Source organism: Sphaeramia orbicularis, chromosome 12 (assembly GCF_902148855.1).
Source record: "Sphaeramia orbicularis chromosome 12, fSphaOr1.1, whole genome shotgun sequence".
Classification (NCBI taxonomy): Eukaryota; Metazoa; Chordata; class Actinopteri; order Kurtiformes; family Apogonidae; genus Sphaeramia; species Sphaeramia orbicularis.
In genome coordinates, this window is record NC_043968.1 from 56,648,500 (window position 1) to 56,669,613 (window position 21,114).

General features: G+C 37.0%; 1 protein-coding gene across 1 annotated transcript in view; it reads right to left on the bottom strand.

The window, feature by feature from the left end:
* Positions 1–19,823, bottom strand: part of tsc1b (TSC complex subunit 1b) — a 56,259-nt gene extending 36,436 nt beyond the window's left edge. The window contains exons 1-9 of the mRNA XM_030149643.1: positions 19,721–19,823; positions 7,453–7,664; positions 7,226–7,329; positions 4,676–4,828; positions 4,075–4,219; positions 3,249–3,403; positions 3,087–3,160; positions 2,819–2,997; positions 531–649 (exon numbers count right to left, since the gene is read on the bottom strand). Coding sequence (XP_030005503.1) covers positions 531–649; positions 2,819–2,997; positions 3,087–3,160; positions 3,249–3,403; positions 4,075–4,219; positions 4,676–4,828; positions 7,226–7,329; positions 7,453–7,561 — 1,038 coding nt within the window. The 5' untranslated portion in view covers positions 7,562–7,664; positions 19,721–19,823. The remainder of the gene's footprint in view (positions 1–530; positions 650–2,818; positions 2,998–3,086; positions 3,161–3,248; positions 3,404–4,074; positions 4,220–4,675; positions 4,829–7,225; positions 7,330–7,452; positions 7,665–19,720) is intronic.
* Between the last annotated feature and the right edge of the window lie 1,291 nt (positions 19,824–21,114).

The following is a 21,114-nucleotide window of genomic DNA, read 5'->3' on the forward strand; positions in this document are numbered from 1 at the left end:
ATTCAACTTCTTATTGGTAAAAAAAAAAAAAAAAAAATCACAAAGAATGATCAAGTAGACATAAACAAAAGCAAACTGAACATAGAGGTTTCCCAATGTTTTCCACGTTTTCATCATCAGACAGACCCCGGGGGGCAGAAAAACACCCGGACCCCTCCCTCGTGTGGCTGACCCAATAACAGACACTGAGAGACGGCATCTCCAAGGCAACCGACCTCGGGGACAGTCTACAGCGAGGTGGCAGAACGAGGATGGGGGCATCTAGTAGCCCTGATGACTCAAAGGCTGCCTGTCTGCTCTCTCGATTTACAGGTTTTGGGAAAAAAAGCAATAAACTCTCAACATCTGACAGGTGACATATGAGGTGTAAATATGAGCTTGTGTACAGCTGTGAGCAGCAAACACAAGCTTGACACCACAGAGATCTGGTTCTACCTCCCCCGATCCTCACTTACAGACAAATCTTTACCAAAAAAAAAACAACAACCCTAAATTCAGACAGGTTTTGACCGCATTATGGATGATCTTACCTGGCGTCTGGAGGTTTGTGGGCTTCGGTAGGAGGACAGTGTCCCTGAGAAGGGGGGCAAGGACAGGGGCGGGGGTAGCGGCTGCCGTGGAGTGGAGAACGGGGTCGAAGAGGAGCTTCCTGTTGTCAAGAAGACAAACAGTCGTATCAATCTTCAAACAGATGCACCAACAACCTGCAGGCCCTCTCTGCTCCTTGGACACCACAGTTTGGTGTTTGTCCTTTAAACCAGCCAGAAAACTAACAGCACAATAATGAAAATACAAGGACGACACAACAACTGTTTCGCAACATTTAAAAAAAAAAAAACACCTTATTTAGTGATGTAGTATGACTGAAACAATTAGTTCCAACATTCTTCTACCTCGAGTACTTGCGTCCTGTCCCGTAAATAGATATTTCAGACATATTGTTAGTAGAAATAGACAGATGTTGATATATAGATATTCTACTGTAATGGTAAAAGCCTTTATGTTGCCAAATCATAATCAGAAGATTGTAACTAGGCACAAGCTCATACTAATCCAGTGATGTCAAACTGTGGTAACCATTTTAGAAGCGCAGGAGTGAGGCATCTTCCACAAAATGCTGATCAACTACTCTCAAAACCTGCTCAAATAAAAACAAGTTGCATGCATGTGACGTTTAGTGCACAGACCAGTATCTACAATGGAAGAGTTCTCGCAGGTCTTATTTCTGCTCACAGAAATGGACCTTGGTGAGGACGATACATCTTCACTTGCACATAATCTTCTGTGTGTTCATATCACCAGTACAGACCTAGGTATCAGTGCACAGACTTTGCAACTGTCATAACAGCATGGTATGAAATAGTTTGGATGCACTGGGAACCTGCTTTAAAACCCCATGAAAAACAACAAATTCTGAATTATACATTTTAGGAAACAGGGGTAAAAATATTTTTCTTGTAGGATTGGGAAGTATAATATATTAGGAAGTAATCTGACTAATCAACAGGGAGCTTGCTTTTTATCCAAATAAAAACTCCAGACTCTTTACAAAACTGCTATCCCCCCCCCCCAAGTACTTGGCTTTATGTATTTTTATACTTGTGTGCCTACTTTTTTGGTTGAGACTGTACCTGTTGTGTGTAGTAGAAAAATTCATTTTAATAAATGTATGAATGAATGAGTGCATAATTCGTAGTAAATTATGTGTTACTGACAGAAACGTCTTCAAAACATATGAAAATCACAAAAGTGCATGGATATCACACAAACAAGTTTCACTAGAATCATTCCACTACCAATTGGTTAGTGAAATCATATCAAGTTTGTTATACGCTTATATGTTATTGTGATGTGGGCTTCTCAAAAACAAAAACAAAAAAAAATTGGGGATATGACCAAAGATAATCATTAGGTAACTGAAACTAAGTGAGAAGAAGAGAAAGGAAAAAGAGAGAGAGGGAAAAAAAGGAGGAAAAGGGGGGGTAATAAAAACAAATAAGTAAATAAAAAGAAAAGAAAAAGAAAAGAACAGAAAATAACCTAATGAGATTACAAGTATACTTTATCTAAATATAATGCTGATGATGATGATAAATGTACTCATCTAATTTGCATATTGTGACATCACAGGGTGGTGGCCATATTGGCCTGCATAACATTTAGTAAAACTGAACATTGAACATGTCTACCTGGAAGTTTTCTTTGTGTTTTTGTTTTTTTGCCATCTTATCCTTAAAATAAATGAACTTAAATATTAGTAAAATGTAAGATGCAGTAAGTTTCAGTGGCTTTTTAGCCAAGCAGCAGAGTAGCCAACTCGGTCCTTATCTATCAAAACTAAACTAAACAAACTTTACTTACTTAATTACTAAGCCAGCTCAGGACCACGCCTTTCAAACTGAATTTTCTTCTTCACTTTGAGTAGAAACATGCCCTGAAATGCTGTTAGGGACTGAAAGGGCACATGTCTGCTATCTATTGGTAGGAGGTGGTAACAAGATTGTCTGTCTCATTCAGTTATGTCGCTTGTGGCAATGTTGCAAATTTGGCACTTCAAGGATTAATATTAACATTAAAATTAACTGATGTTTGATCCATTTATTCATGTTTTCACCAGCTCGTATGCTTCCTTATTCCTTAAAATAAACCTTTTTCTGAATCTGATAAGCATTTTCAAGGTGGCTTAAAAGTATTTTTCCTTTTATGACATTAAAAAAATAATCAAGCTAAGTCAAAGTGTTTGGTAAATTAATCTGAATCAGTCACATTTCCTAACTCCTCTAATCCCCAGTGTTGTGATTATGAGGTGTTTTCTGACCGTAGCTGCTGTGGAGGTCCGTGTAGGGGCTGGATGTGGAGTCCTGTGGTCGCAGGTGAATCTGAGGGTAGAAGTTCTCAGGCATGGCGGCATAACCCTCCTCACAGGATGCCTCCTTGGGGTCGAGAGACACTTTGGCACATTCAATCACGATGTCATGGATTTCATATCTTTTCCACCTACAACAGAGGATACAGATCAGACTAAACAATGCAGCAGATCAAACCCTGATGTGCTTTGACAGCAAGTATGGAAGAGTGGGCCGCACCTGGTCGGGTCGAGCTCATGGTCCTTAGTTCCTGTCACCAGTTCAGGGTGAATACGTACATGTTCAAGCATCGGCTGGAATGAAGGTTTAAAGAAAATTCATGGATTATTTTCTTCTCTCAAATGAAGTTCTGAAGAAAAGGAGTGAAGTTAGACACCTCACCTTCACCACCTCCTCAAATGTTTCCATGTTCTCCTTCATGCTGTAATGAGAGCGCAGGTAGGACACAAAGTTGCACGGGTACATGCCGTAGAGGCGGTGGAAGAGCGAATAGACGCTGGCGTGCAGGTGGATCAGATAAACCTCAGAAACATGCCCTGAAAGATGAAGAAAAAAAGCATCATGGGTTACAAATGAGCAGATTGAGCCTCACCTAAAGAATCAACATTGAAGCAATGGTGAAACTTTGGATCTGGGATAAAAACCAGGGCCCTGATACTGCAATTTGTGATTTTGATTTGAGTCTGCTTAGATATAAGAGAAAATGCCCACTTTTCAACTAAAATTGTACAAGAACTTTAATCTAAAATACATAAAATGTTGTGACTTTCAGTTTTGCATGTTTTATACCGTACCTCTTTACTCTAAACCAAAGACTGTCCTGTCCTTAGGGTTTTCATTTTTGCATGAAAATCATCCAAAATCCTCCTAAACCTGGATCTTTCTATAACACTCCACATGCTGACATTTTTAGTATACTTTAATTAATTATGTAGCTCTAAAAACACAAAGAAAGAAAGAAAGAAAGAAAGAAAGAAAGAAAGAAAGAAAGAAAGAAAGAAAGAAAGAAAGAAAGAAAGAAAGAAAGAAAGAAAGAAAGAAAGAAAGAAAGAAAGAAAGAAAGAAAGAAAAGAAAAGAAAAGAAACAGCTATCTGTTTTTAATGACTGGTAAAAAATGTACTGAAGACATTTTAGACTTTTCAACAATCTGCAGAATTTTGTCATTGATGCATATGTTATTTAGGGAATATTTCTTTCTCTTTTTACCGGGATTCTTCAGGTTCCAGGATGCCAGGCGGCCAAAGATGTCAAAATACTCCCACAGATGTTGTTTCCCAGCTTGGGGGATCATGGGCAACAGAGTGATGAGCACCAGCACTCCAGTGATCAGCACCACCACGTCCGTATCCGTCTGCCAAGACACCAAGATAAATGCATTTCACCTCATTTAATTTGTTCAATTCATAATTAAAGCCACTTAATCTGCAGTTATTTCAGTAATGAATGTAAAGAAGAAAAAAAAAGAAGCCACCTAAAATCCTCTGCTTAATATGAAGATCTGCACTGGTAAGTAAAAATGTAATCAAGATGTTAATCCACAAATGTCTGAGCAGCCCTTATCAAATCTGACCTCTGATCAGTGTGGATAAACAAACCATCAATCAATAATGTACAGCGTCAAACCTGGAAGCTACTGGTCATTGTAGATATACTTTAAATATTTATAAACAGCTATGACAGTTCCATAACCACCTTTAAGGTTGTGCTGTGCATTAATAAAAACATTTGAACACATTAATCTAAACAGGAAAAATACAGAAGTCTCTAAATTTCACCGGTGTCTTGGATCCTCGAAGGGCTTCATTACCTTTAGGCATTTGAGCAGCGACAGCAGCAGAGGATACCGGGCGATCTTGTGGATCCAGGACGGCTGCTTGCGGATTACGTGGCCGAGCAGGGTGAGGGTGGGCAGCCGACAGGCCTGTTTGGTCATACACTCGTTCATCTTATCCAGAAGGTGCTGGAGGGGAGGGAAGGAAGGGGCAGCTGGGTTAGCTCTGTGTTTGGTGGTTAGAGCCAGACAATACAGTAAGACACAGGTGAAAACAACAGACCGGAACTGATGCCGTGGTGTGAGGATAGATTTGGCTGTGACATTTTACATTTACATTTCATAGTAACTTTGAACATTAACTGTGATCAAACAGTGAAAATTCCTAAAATGGTGTATTTTTATAATCACCATATAGCACTCTAGTGGATGGAAATTTCTTCTTCAATATGGAGAGTACACTACAAAACACATATTGATGTTTTTCATTTCTAATTTAATATCAATACACACTAATTACCCTCTTTTATACTGTAATAGAGCTTGGCAAGTATGGCCAAGCAATGAAATCTCACTTTTGTTTCAATGTAATGGATGACTTCTGATTTTAATTAATTGTTTTGTGGGTACATGAAGGGAATATAAAACTCAACTGCAAAACACTACAACTATATGTCATATCTGACTGGATACAGAGAAACACTCACAATATATTGCATTTAGATTTTTGTTGAGCAAGAAAGATCATTGAGGAATATTCTTCATTTTCAGATTTGTCATAATTTTTAGAAACCAAAACTTTGATTGATTAATAAATTAATTTGATATATTGTGCAGCCTTACATTAAAATATACACTGCCAAGCATTCAGTGCTTTTTGTCTTTTACAGTGGGTACATTTTTTATGTCATGTCCATCTGTTTATGTCATTTTTGTCATATGTCTTTCTACATCTGATGTCTCCCCTCTACATTTCACTCGGCTTTGGTGTGATTAACATTCATAAACTCCTCCAGAGAACATGTTCTTAGTTTTAAATACCATAAATAAATCATGTCGTATTATTGCTGTTCATTTTCCTCTACCATTTAAAAACCTCAAATAAAAGCTCCACGATCCATTTTGGTCCTGACCCCGAGTTTGGGAAACACAGGTTTATGTGAATGCTTTTCCGGCAAATCTCCCTGATACCCTGATACACAATTACACATTCCATCTGCTCCTCTAATTCAGAACCTCCACAGCTGTACTATTCAGATTATTCATGATATCAATATTTCTCTATTAGGAGTTTATCTTTATAACAGACATTCAGGGAAATAGTTCTGATCAAGATCAATTTAGACTTTTATTATCTGAAATTTTTCTTACATGCAGATGTAAATTATTCATAACATTTAGGGTTACTAAATTACAGTGACCTTTCCCACTGTTAAAACGTAAAAAAAAAGTGCTTAAAATCCATTTAACTGTCACACTGAGACTGCATTTTGTTTTGATATTTTATCTCATTCTCTGATATTTATGGTCATGACTGCCAGTGTACAAGCAAATGTGTTTAAGTCCCTTTGTTACAATTATATTAGTTTTTGCATGTTCATTTCTCTAGAACTTGATAAATCTGAAAGTATTTAAATGGACACGTTACATACACCCCCTTCATTTTCAGCTTTTTCCTGACCTGTCTATTATTTATTATCTTTGTCGACTTCTCTTAACAAAAATAAAACAAACAAAAGATGTCTTTTTTTTCTGTCTTCTAAAATTGCTTAGTCATAATAATTGTTCATCAAATCTCAAAGAACAAATGCCTTCGGCAGATCTACAGCATGGTGTAGGGTCAGAGTGAATGCATAGGTTTAACCCTCTGGTGTCCCACCCAGAGAGACCCTTCTTATCCATCAAAACTGTGAAATCTGCGAAGTGCCATAGTAATATTCAAAATGTTTTTCATACAAAAGGAAAACATAACATGCCTGCACTGAAAAACCCTCAGCCTTCAGTCTACGCCAAAGTTTGTGCACATATGGACACACAAACGGACGGACAGATGACAAACTGATGACAATACCCTGTGGCAAGGGCTGAGGATAAAAACCTTTTCATGTTTTTTTTTTTTTTTTTGCATTTCATCAACTTGAGCCATAACCAAAAATACCAAATATTCAATTACTGTCATATTTGTTTTTAACCCTTTAATGTCATGATTGTAGTATAAACAAACCAAAAAAATTTTTTTAATATACTAGATAAAATTGATTACTTCTTGATTTTTGCCGCCTGGCATATTTCAATGATTAACAGCAACATTGGTGAATATGCATTTTTATTTTTTGATGCTAGGTGAAATGTTAAATGCTAAAATGCGCCAATTTGCATTTTTTACTCACTTCAGAGAAGGGTGCTAGTATAGTGCTGATTTTAGTGGCAGGGTCATGATTTTAAAAATCATGCAAAAATGAACAACTTATTCTGACCCAATACAAATTGTGAAAAATAATATGAGTTTTTACAACAAGAAGTGCAAAATATGCATAATATGCTCACCCTGATACCGGAAGGCTAATAAAATCCTTGTTTTCTCACCTTGTCATGTGGCTCTCTGACTGAGGAGAGGATATGCATGGCCTGGGCGGAGTTTGTTTCCAAAAAGTAGTCGACCAGCCCGTTCAGCAGCATGGACCCCCGCTCTTCAAGGAAAAAACACCAAGGATATTTGAAAAAAACTCACCTGATATAAATGATTAGATAAAAACCAGTGTAACTATTTCAATCAGCATATCACAAAATCCTCGATTCTAAACCCTCTGTACCGGTGCTGAGCTGCTCGTTGATAAGGCCTCGGATCTCTTCTAGCTGGTGAAGGTCGGAGGTCTCCAGGAGCGGGAGGAGGTCCCCGACGTTGGGCTGCTCCCGGGCCATGGTGGCAGTGCTGGAGGTGGAGGCAGCGTCTCTCTCACGGCGTCCGTCCCCGCCTGCCTGGAGGACTCCGGGGGCCACCCACCAATACAGTCTCCAGGCACCGCTACATCACACCAAAGCCAATTCATAAACATTTCCCATTAGTCAGCGCTCTGATCTAGGATTAACGGTCATGTGACTAAGTCGACTCGGTACTGGAAAGCAAGGTTTTCTCCTCAAGGCATTTCCTCCAAACTGGAAAGACGGAAACAGCAGGACCTTTATCTAATCCGCTTAGACCAAAGAATCACATAGAAGACATACGGGGGCTGTATGGTGGTGTTGAAATGATAAAAAGAGCAGTGAAGTTCTCATAAGTTCAAAAACATGTACTGAACGACAAACTCCCTATAGATGTGAATTACAGGTGTGGATGTGAGACACGAGTGGTTCAAGGACACTTGTACAACAGAATCACAGGACACTAATGTAGAACCATATGAGGTTCTGAGAGGGTTAGTTTGAGGTTTTGTTCTGATTCTATCTCCTAATAAAAGGCCAGCCTAAAAATAAATATCCATTTATATGCACGCTCCATTTGGAATATTTTTGCTGCATTTTCTCACTGTTAAACAGTTTTTTTTATAACCGTGAACTGAAGCCCTAAAGCAGGGGTAGGCAACCTGTGGTTCCTGGGCCACATTTGGCACTTGACCCCCTTTCAAGTGACTCCATGTTGCTTTGTCAAAAACACAAAAACATGGAAATGAATAGCTTTTTTATTTTTTTTTTTATTTTTTTACACATTTTGCTATTATTGCAACCATAGACTCATTTTGATGTTATGCAGTTGGGTCAGATCAAGCAGTCACATTGACGCAAAGTTGCTGTTCAATGACCTGTAACTTTTTAACTAAATGACACAAACAAGTTGATTTTATATTTCTGTGTAGGTATGAACAAGTACTTTAAAATGGTATAAATGATAATTTGCCTGAGTTAGCTTTATAATGTGAAAATTACAAAAAACATACTCGATCACGTAGCCCCTGAAAAATCTACTTTTTAGGGTTTAAGCAAACGTGGATAACATGCTGTTCCTGTTCAACTATTGCTTTAAATGGACATTGGTATTTTAGATAACATGTTTATCTACAAGACTGCCAATTTCTGTAGCAAAATACTGATTGCCTTATGAACTACAGTGAAAACACTCAGTTACATAGTCGCAAGGCCCATTGGTCATGAAGCCACAGGCCTAATAGCCAACATTTAATGGAGGGCTTAAAGACTGAATAAAAAAATCACAACTCCTTGATCACTTTTATTTATCATATATATATAAAGTAAACATAACAATAGTAAATATACTTCAGTCATAATTTTGATTAAATGATGAACAATATACAGTAACAAAGCATCAAGCTTCCAACTACGCTTCATGTTTCAAACGTTTATCTTACAGCATTACTGATCATTTCAAATGTTTATCATACAGCATGTGATTGGCTCACACAGTTTTTTAATTGTTCATCTCCAGTCTCATGATTTTAACTTTATAAACATCTGAATTTCTTCAGCATATTCTTGAAATCAGCTGGGGTTAACTTCAGTAGACTGGTTCTGGTTGAGGAGGATGGTGCTGGTGTCTCAACTTCAGTGAACACATACTGAATGTTTAAAGGTTCAGTGTCTTTGGCAGACTTACAACCATTAGCATTAGCACATGTTCACTTTCCCTTGATCTGACCCAGTTGTAAAAATGTAGACTACACTCCAAATGAATAAAAAAAACAGAGGTAGAGCTAAAAGTACATTATTTTTTATTTTATGACTCAAAGGTTATTTGTCTTTATACTCCATTGTAAAGAAAGCCTTCATGTACCGGTTAATTTTTGCTGGACAGCACAATAATGACAAATGTCACCATTTTTTTTAGTGTAGTTCTGTAATTTCTTTGTAGTTCTATACATGCACCACGACTTTGATTTAATCTCAACATAATTTGCACCAATTAATCCTACAGAGCTTCTTAAACAGTCACCACTTAGAGGTAAAACATAAGGATATCTTTAAGCTGCAGACAGTTTTTTTTCCATTTCTGTCCAAAAATGGCTCTTTAGATAGCAAAGGTTGCCGACCCATGCCCTAAAGGTACCAATTTTCCTGACAAAAACCACTTCTGCAGCCTGTTTTGTTGAGTTACTGTTAGGGCTGTATGATTATGGCCAAAATGATCATCACAATTATCTTGATCAATATTGTAATCACAATTATCCATCATGTTAAGGAAAACATCAGCATTTTTTTTTTTTTGCACTACTTTTAAACAAACAAAATGTGAACAGTTTTCAGTGCAAAATGAAGCTTTAAATAAGAATAAATGATAAATAATTCTAAAAAAAAATTAAATTTACCCAAGAATTTAAAATTTACAGAGGGCTAGCTGAATAAATATTATAACACATAATAACATTATGCTTGGAAATAATTGTGTGAGGGGATCACATATTTCTTGCCCAGTGTTTTGACCGTTTTTCTGAAGCTCTCATTGCTCACTGTATTTAGTGGACACGTCTGTGGCCAAATAAATGATGTAGAATCTGTTATTTCAGTGTGTCTTTGGGAGGCAGATGGATACAGTGTTGCTATGGTTGTCTGGGTTGCCGCTGGACACAGACAGGGATTTTGTGAGGTAACATTAGCTTTGGCCTTCATGCATTCCTGGTATTTGCATTTGTGATGCTTTTTCAGAATAGTTGAATAGATTAGATGTGTTAGCCTGGGCAGACACAACTCTGCTGCACTCTTTACATATGACTTCTTCTTGTTTAACGTCACTTGCCCTGAATCTGAAACGAATCCAAACAATGGATGTTGATCCCTTTGGAGGCTCTAGCTCCAGCTCCTCACCATGATGCTCCTCATCTCCAATTGCTGCGGTACTTTCTTGTCTCGACACGACTCGCTCTCATCAGCCCATGGAGTGACTTGAGGCTGCCACTGCAGGGTGCACTCGCTTGTTGTTTAGGCTGCTTCATAAAGCGTTCGCGTTCGCCCCCTGGTGGTTGGCTGACCACTGGTTGAGAAAGTGCTTGATTAGATATGCAGCAGAGCCCACATTTTAAATGTAAATATCACCGACGATCAGGTTAATTTAATCATGGCAGCCAAAATCATGATCACTATTAAAATTCAATTAATTGTACAGCCCTAGTTAATGCAACATTTTAATGTGATATTTCGGATTCAAAGTGACAAATAAATGAACTGACAAAGGCTGGGGTTTTATGAGAGGGAAAAAATCACTTTGCAGAGGTTCAGAGTAGGGCAATATAACAGAAAATGAGATTTGGCGGAATACGACAGAAAGACAGATGGACTGAGCTCTGATTAGGAGTGGCAACATGGATTTTTTTAAACAAATGTCATGATGTAGAATCAAACTAAAACAAGACTAAAAGTAAAAGTCGTGGAAGTGGGAAGGCTTAAAAAGATTTTCAAGCAGGAAAAGGCGAGTTGAGATGTTTTCACCCATATTTGTACATTAGTTCATTTTCATGCACATCATCAGCAGCACTGATGCATTTTATTACAACTGAGTCATGTAATTCTGTTTCCAGCTACAAAAACAGGTTTAAGCGTTTGATATCACTCTAAACAATCATTTTGTTTAGACGACCATTTTGGAGGAAAAAAAGCAGAAATGGATCAAACATAAGTACATCCACGTCAAGATAAAAACGAGGACAAAGCTGACAAATTCCAGCCACTAGCCTACTCAGTGTGGATGTGCAAATCACTACTTCTTATTATCCTGTAAATGAACCACAAACACAACAAAGCCTTAATCTACAACATTTTTTCCATTGTGGACAGTTTAGAGAAAAGGTTAAGCAAACTAATAAAGGGAAAAAGGAGCTGCAACTAAATATATATGCAGAATTATATTTATAGTTTAGACCAGAGCAAAATTAGCCTTAAGAAGCACAACGTGACTTCATGTTCTGAGGTTATTAGAGTGTTTGTGTCTGTTTCACACTATGGGCAGACGCTGAGTCAGTCCAGTACAGTAGAGGAGGCCGGAGGACTGAATCTGAAAAACAGGCAGAAATAATCCTGATGGGCAGGTCATTATCGTCAGGGTGTCTGCACCCAGCGGCTTATTCTCCAACTGGAGTAATGAATCAGCAACACACATCTCAACAGCTCCTCAGATCTTCTGTCAACATTTAGACCACAACGTTCTCACAATCTGAATTCTGATATGAGATGAGTCGTTCTTAATGAGGCTGTTCTTTTACAGGCTATTACAGATACCGAAACTAAAACAAAACTGTGAAAACACTAAGAGTTTGCAGCCGAATGCAAGTTATTTTCCTTTGTTAAATGTGGTGGTTAGCACAATATGTAGGGGTTCTGAATTATAATTTTTTTTAAATGAAAAAGGGCAATTTACAGTTTTTTTCCTGATAGTCAGTGCTGATACAGATACTATTTTTTGTTACTTTTTGTTGTGATTTAGTCTCCCTCTTGTACTTGTCAAACAAAGTGAGAGAAAATCATTCTGGAATTTTTAATACAATCATCAGATTTTGTTCCACCAACTTGTACTACTGAATGTGTTTTCATTTCAAGAGTGAGACTTTAATATGACACTAATTTAGGATGCACTGATTGCAAAATTATTGGCATATACCAATTATTTTCTGTTTTGCATTTTGTTTTTGTTGTTATTTATCCCCCATTCACAAAGAAACATTCATTATAAACAGAAAGAGATACTGTTTTAAAGTATTTTAGTTCTTCATCACATATGAAACATACAAAGTTATGTAAGAAACATTAAAGTAACACAACATCAATGAAAAGGCATCTTAAAAGACGATACCAATGTTGACCAAAATCAGTCAATACCAATATTTGGCTGATATTTTGCACCAAAAAACTTTGCACCAAAAGACTAAAACATAATCCTTTAAAAATCATGCTTTTGCATCAGTACGGTTCCCATAACCCTACACCACAATGATGATAATAATTCTGTGCGCAGGGAAGAGAAGAATTTTGTCACTCCTATAATAAACATGCCTTTACATTTGGAATTCAAGCAAGGGCAAAGCTTTAAAGGCTTAAATAAATACTGATTACTTCTCAGTTGGACAATATTAAGCTCTGAAATCAAAACTATTATATGAACCATCTTTGACTTCCTTAGAAAATTGGTGACTGTTTAACTGAACATGTAATAGAACACAGCAACAAAGAAAATATAATTAACGTGGATCATTGAACATCAGAATAACTGGTCAAAACGTCTACAAATGAACATCAAAGAAACCATCAAAAATCTAAAAGATCTTTCTATCTTTTGAGCTACTATCTACCCTGTAAGTCAGTAATTGTAGTTGGGTTGCCAAATATTAGCCATCAGCTACAGTCAGACCCAAATTTTGCAAATACGGTTTGAAAAAAATAAATTTCAGCAGATTAGTCGGCTCATTGTCAACTACTAAATTAAATAAATGACAATTATTTTGATACTTGATAAATTAAAGGGTATCCTACATGCAGGTTTGAGGAGGTCAAATTTAGGACTTTTTAAGACATTTTTCAAGGCATCTTTGATCAAATTTCAGACGTTCCATTCAAATAAATAACAGTCCAATGGGCCTCATGGTTAGAGTTGAATCTGTCTTAACCAAGTCTCATTTCCATTTGTCCATTACTAATGTTTGTGCTACGGACACTGAACCTGCTAAAGTTCATACACTAATTACACATTTGACTAGTTCTTTCCATAGATTTTCAAACAAAATATGGCAATAACATTTATTGTGCCACTGGAATTTTTAAGATCTTTGATTGTCAAATTTAAGGATTGATTATCAACTTAAAAGATAATTAAGGCCTTACAATTTAGGACAATCACATTTAAGACCTGTTAATAATCTGTGTACACCCTGAATGAACAATTTTTAAGAATAAAAAAAGTACAAATTCTCCAATTCCACCGTCTTAAATGTAAACATTTTCTAGTTTACTTCATCCGTTATGACAGTCACCTGAAAATCTTTGGGGTTTGTGGCCAAACAAAGCATTTGATGACAAGGACTTTGGAAACTAATCAGCATTACTCTGCATTTTATGACATTTCATGGATCAAACAATAATCAATTTACTGAAACATATTACCTGACAACGGAAATAATAATTAGCTGCAGCCCTTCCACAGATCAATCATCCTAGGCGTATAGAATTTTTATTGTCATTGTACTATGAAAAAGAAAAAAGAGATCAGTCTATCACCCGTTTACATCATGCCGTATGAGTGTCCCATTATGTAAGGTCTGAGCGTGTGATCCAAACATAACGCAATACCGAAGCACAGTAAAAGGAACCAAACAGAGGGAAAAATATTTGGCTCAATCAGTCTTTCTTTGTGCATCTGGACAGAAAAATTCATCCACATCACATGACATGAGTCTGTGGGTAAAGCATTGAGTTGTGTTCAGTTTTGCAAGCAGTGTGCTGTCAAGGTAAAAAGTGTAAAGCAGAGAATGTGCATTCATTTTGTGACATTCTGTACATGCAGTGGCTACAAGTGTTAATAATTTCAGAAACAGAGCTTCAAGACTTTGAGTTGAACATTGAGATTAATTCCTAATGATATTTGTGCATTTCCTAAAGTTTTATTCATGAAGCAACTGACTAATCGATAGAATGATCACCTGAATAATCTAGAATGAAAACAATGCTCATGTACTGTCCTCCAATTAGGAAGAAATGAATCAATTACCTCAGCTTTTTTGTCTATTTCTCCCTAAACCCATGTTAGTTGGTTAAAAGACAGATAAGCGCCCTGAAATGATCCCCTTTGTTGATTCACACAAGTCGTCTCAGTCCAATTGTCTCCCTGTTATCAATTAAGTGCTCTGTCATGGGGCTGTGGTGTGGAAAGTGGATTTAACAGGGCTGTTTTTCTCCGTGAGCATCTTGCCGGGACAGACAGGTCAGTGGCACAAACATGAACCAGCCTCAGGAGAACACAAAGGACCTTTATGCAGCCCAGAGCCTCCGTGTACACTCTGGAAATTACATTTGGCTGTGTGCACTGTTACCAACAACCTCCTGTTCTGCTATGTGAATATCTTAAAGTAAAAGAGCCAGTTTGAAGGAATTTTTTCATTTTTTCCAGACTTTGAATATTGAGAGGAACGTTGATCCAAAGATAAATAATATAAAGGTCTAGATTATGCTCTTCTTTAAAAGGGGGTATATGCAGTATTTCTACTTTTGAATATTAAAAATTACCTAAAATTATCACCAGCAGTATTTAGAATAAAGACGTGTGCATTTCTGTCAAAGATGCCAATGGATTCATTTGTACAGATATTAAGTGAATTTATTTCCTTTATTCACGTGGCCACTAGAGGGAGTAGTGAGTCATTCTGCCGATCTCGCATGGTGAGGAAAACTAACACCACAAGGCCTTTGACCAAAGCATCAGAAAGTGACCAAATGGAATAAGAACCAATATGAAACAAGTTTTAGAATCAAAGAAAGTGACTCGGTGATAAAAGCTAAAAGCACTGTTGTTGTTTTCTCCACTGGACACAGCTCTACATGAAAAGAATGGAGTTAGATGTTGAAATAACAGGATTTCATCCATCTGCCTGAGTCTGATTATGAGGCTTATGAAGGTATAAAGTTATTACCTCCGCCAAGGAGGTTATGTTTTTGTCAGTGTTGGTTTGTCTGTCTGTGTGTGTGCAAGATAACTCAAAAAGTTCTGGACGGATTTGGATGAAAATTTCAGGAAATGTTGATACTGGCACAAGGAACAAATGATTAAATTTTGGTGGGGGGCCACTGATATGCCTTGGCGGAGGTCTGCACTCTATGAGTGCTTTTCTAGAAAAGAGAGCGCAGACCTCCGCCAAGGCATATCAGTGGCCCCCCAGCAAAACTTAATCATTTGTTCCTTGTGCCAGTATCAACATTTCCTGAAATTTTCATCCAAATCCGTCCAGAACTTTTTGAGTTATCTTGCACACAGACAGACATCGGGGGGGGGGGGGGGGGGGGGGGGCACTGATCTGCCTTGGCGGAGGTCTGCGCTCTCCGAGTGCTTCTAGTTATGGGATGTTATTATCTTTGCTATGTTGCTGTTTGTTGATCCACGGTTCAGACTAAACTGTGATAGTTCTGACCTTGTCTATTTGATTCCAAACAGATCTTTATTTCAGCTACTGACAACACAAACCTACAGAAAACAGAGGGGATTTATAGTTTTACTGTGGCTGTTTTCAATCTAAAAACAGAGCTATAATGTAAATGATCAGCTGATGCAACACGTGAAGATTATAAAACAGTGATATTTTGAGCGACTGCTAAATAAGTGTTTATGAGTTTTAATTTTAAGAGGAAAACTGGATGATACCATAATACAGATGTATATGGAAACAATGAACTTTATACTTTATTCAGTGACTGTTATAGCCTGTGGATATATAGCGTTGATTCGTTGGTGATTTTGGTCCTAAGTGTTTTCTGGTACCAGACTTGCCATTGCTGGTGAGAGTTTAGACTATCAATAATACATTGAACCACTTTAAAGGCGCAGGAGCCAAAGTAAGGTCTTGATCAGAAAAACAAAATAATAATATCAAGATCAATGAACCTGAATCCAATTGGTAAGACCATAGAAAACATAAGACCTTTTTCCAAGCTTCTGTAATCAGTAATCTAATCCCCTACCTGTTTGTAAAAAGTCGGGAAGAACTGGGTAGAATTCTTGTTTCATCTCAGACTACTTGTATTACAATTTGCTAAAAGATAATGAATATTTGCTCAATAACGCAAAAAGCTATCAAAATCAGTTATTTCACCGCTGGAAAAATGATATGCAAATATTTTCATAAACATTTCAGTGCTAAGGCCAAACTTTCACTGATTGAGCCTCATAAATGTAAAGTTTGACACCGTTCTTGAAGAGTAAATAAAATACTTTTGAGTTCTTGCTGAATGGCTCAACCTCGGGCAGTGAGTAAGTGTAGTAGCTACCATTCTTTGATTAAACAATGAAATAATAAACAGAAATAAATGTCAGCTTTATGATAACTTCAAGTTATAATCAACATGATTTTAATTAAATCACTCCATGTTGTTGATTAAAAAACACTGCATGCCTTTCAGTGTATTTCCAGTAAATTTGTCTCTGTACGTAGTGCATTAGTCAAGTTCCCCCAGCCCAATTTCAAGTACTGAAATACTCACTATTTTCCTAAAAACCATTACATTTTTCCATTCGAGAAGGCATCAACTCCAAAATTAGGGCATTTTGCCTTGAAAAATGTCTCTTGATAATAGATTTGTTGCAGCTCAAACATCAGCGAAGCTTTCAGACACAGATGAAACATGGTGACAAGGCGGTGAGTGCAGCAAAGTGTGACTGAAGGGTCGAAGAGGCCAAACTGTGAAAATACTGACCCAATTTGTCTCACCTGAGGCAGGGCAACTGAAGTGATAAAAGAGCAACAACTACATGCTATTTAAAATGGTTAACAGACAAGGAGAAAAGGTTGATGGGATTCAGACCTCTAAAGCCTCAACTCTTCTACTTTGTCATAATTTCTCTTTTTTCTACAGGACATACATATATTTTAATAAACTCTGCCATCCTGTCATCACTTACACCGAAGGCACATTAAAAAGTGAGTTCCATAATGTCCAGTAAAGGCAAGTATATTAGGGACTGTGAAATTATGCAATTTAAAACAGCTGCAATTTGTGAGTACGATTTAGCCGGTTTTAAGTTTATCTGATTGCACAGATTCATTGACAATGAAGGGTGAGAGGAAAAATAACAAAATAGAGGTTGCTATGTCTCACTTTTTTAGGTTTTCATTTTTTTATTATTAATTTTAGTTTAAGTTTGAAGTATCTTATGAGTTTTAAAAACATGCATTTTCCACAATAAACTGATACTTGATTGACAAAAGTTCCCTAAACAATAAAAATTTGACTTTATCACTAAATTGCATCACCCTAGTTTAACTCTCAAAGACAGAAAACAGTTTTAGATCTCCGCTGGTTAATTAGTTTTTCTAAAGTACTACTATGATCATGATCGACTTCACTTGATTCAGGACAACCTCAACTTCATGGTTGGTTCATTAGTTCATTTAAAGTCAATAACATAAATTTACATTGTCTGAGAATGAATGAATCTGAGAAGGAAAATACTGTAAAATGTTATGTTCTTAGTGTGTAACCTACAGGATGTTTTTTATGTTAGTAAGTGGAACATACAGTAAACGTTTCAGAATTCCAAGTGAATTAGCCTATTGTTTAATCTTTTGTAAACAAGTTATCGCCATTAATTAGCTCAAATTAAGATATTATGATGAATCAATGCTTCCTAATGTGAGAGTCTAAACATTTTCACTATAGTGCATCTCAACATCCAAATAAGACCTATGTAGTATCTCTGAAAAGCTGACCAACTCCGCTTTACCTGACTTTTTAAGCATCAGGGTACAATTAGTTCAAATGTTATTGGAAAACAGCTATTGTACCTACAGATGTTGGGTCTATGTGTTTGTAGTTTAAGACTAAGAGTTTAATATTTTGTCTGGTAGGTTTGTCAATAATCTCTTGGCCAAAAGTCAATTTTTACTTCTACTACAGACTGTTTTATTTATTTACAAGAAGTCAAGTTAATACATGAAATTGTAATTGTGAGGCTTAATCCCCATATGAATCTTAATAGAAACAAGAAGGAAGTTAGGATGGCTCCCTCCTCAAATACATCTATCATCAGCACTAGGGAGGGGGGGTTATTGAATTCATCTTCACAAATTTCCCATTTGTCAAGTCCGTTTCTAGATTTACCAGCCTGACATAAAGGGGTGAAAGAATTCCAGCAACAAAAACCTCTATCTCTGTTTATAATGACTCCTGTTTTTGTTCTTTAAAAAAAGAAAAAAAGCTTAAAAATTCATGGGACATGCTGAAACAACAGTGAAGACATGCTGAATAAATAAACCTGCTCTTTAACAAAACATGATTTTGCCCTCATTCATACATTCATTTACATTTTATGAACCCATCCTTTAAATCGCTGCAAATATATTCCTTAAAATTAACAAACCTCCCCCAAAAAATGATTAATCTCTCCTTAAATTATTATGAAGATGTGTTTTAAGACTGTCTGAACTTACATTTTTACACAATGTAAATGGTTTCTTACAAATTGCAATTCTCTTGAACAATGGTGAACTTATTCTTTAATTTTTATTCTTTAGTTGTTGTTATTGTGCCCTTTAAAAAATAAGTTACCTTCAATAAAACATGAATTTACCGTTGAAGTAATGGTAATCATTGGGTTAAAATGTTATGATACTGTCATTTAATAATGGCAAACCAATCTTTAAAACTGGAGAACCTGTCCTTTAATTATTATGAGTCATTCCTTTAAAAATAAGTTTCCCTGTACTTGAATAAAATGTGAATTTGATCTTTTAAATACTATGAACCAATGCTTAGAAATTTGGTGAACTTGTCCTTTAAGCTCAATTTAAGTTTGACTGCAGCTACAAGATTACATCAAACAGGCATGATGCAGAAAGCTGCAAAAAATCTCATGCTTACTCGGAAAACTAATCTTTCAGAAGATGCCTACAGCCTGCCAGGACCCATCTGATCATCTATGTAATCGATGGTATTGATCTGGGTGATCGGAGCGGCGCAGGGCTGCTGTCTGAGGACTGACCACTGACTGCTGCCTGTCGTAAACAACTCGCAGAGAACAATGGGCAGGGTTGGGTTTACTTTATCCGATTATAAAAATACACCGGCATCCTTTCCCTGGGCCCAAGTACACCGCTACAACACCAGCAGAAAAGGCATTTAAGCCCAGAACGAAACGCTAAAAGCACCATCATCCCCTAAATCAATCACCGGTCTGTCCAAAAACAAGTCAGTTCAACCGCCGAGAGCTGAGCTAACGTTAGCAGAGCGGCGACCCGGACTCGGTCGGAGATTCATCCCGCCTGTCAGCCGCGTTCAACCCGCTGAGAGTTGAGCCGAGCAGCCTGTCTTTAACAACCGGAGACATATGCGTTCATATTCACTGGAAGAAAAACACATAAGAGCTAAATAACGGGAGCTGTTTACCTGTTAGAGTAGCTGCACTCCACAGGGCGCCGCCATCTTGGACACCTCACAGCCCATCCCACCGCAGTCCGCCTCCGCTGTCGGACTGTGTGCAAACTAATCCCGCAAGTTAGCTCCGCACGAGACCCATCCGCAACTTCTACAGGGCATTTAAACAAACAAGAATGCACAATAAGTTTATTGAACCACATCTATTAAATCAGATATTGTATTTTCACAGATACTACATACAGTTCTTACCTTTAGTGCGAAGCTAAAATTGTTTTCCTCTCATTGGTGGAAGGATGAAGAGTGTAATGCGGTTTCGCGTGACCCACATGTGAACAGCGCACGCGCAAATTAGATTTTTCTAATCAGGTAGTGAAGTAATCGATGAGGAAGATCAGCACTACCACCATAGCTGATGATTATATAATCAATTAAACCTGTATCACAATGATGAGAAACTGATTTAAAGTTTTGTCTTGAAAAATTAAGTTGTAAAGTCCGCAAAAAATAAAGGATTTAGATTATTTTGGGGAAAGTTAACATATTTTAGACACATTTTTCAAACAAGTTTCAGTTAGAAGAGTGTAAGACATTATTTTACTTATTTTAATAGTTTTTAGAGGCATAATATGTAAAAGTATGCAAATTATATCAATATCTAAATGTATTGTTTCATTGTTTGTTTATCTAGGAGTATTCAAATCCAGTCCTCGATGGCTGGTATCCTGCATGTTTTAGATGTTTCCCTTTTCCATCACACCTGGAAGCCATTACATCATTATCAGGCTTCTGCAGAGCTTGGTGATGAGCTGATCATTAATTGAACTAGGTGTGCTGGAAGAGAGAAATATCTATAACATTGCAGGATACCGGCCCTCGATAACTGGATTTGAATTCCCCTATGGACAATTGTCAGTAAATTCACATAGCTCCTTTTATCATTAATTTTAATTATCTGTGGCAAATCATTGAGCTGAAAATCTTGTATTAACACATACCAAATACAAAAACCAAAGAAAACAGAAAATAACAGCCACCTCAAAATAGTCAACAGAAAAATACCAGTACAATAAACTCTCAGTAAAGACAAAACAACATTAAAACCAGACACTTCACTGACATAAGACTGAATACCAAGTCTTCCAGTCATGTTCTGAAACTCAGTTTAAGATATTTAAGTGTACTCCTCTCTCCAGTGCTCAGCGATGTCGAATTGTATGTCTCAGCTGGTAAAAGTCCAATGCTGAAGAACATAGTTTAACTCAGTCTAACAGTCCCATCTAGTGGACGCTCTGTTAACTCTGAGCTACATGACCTGTTGGTACAAGCTGTGTTAGAGTTTGTGGTGGATAATCTTATATAATAAATCAACACAAACAGAACACTTGCAAATACCAGAGGATTAC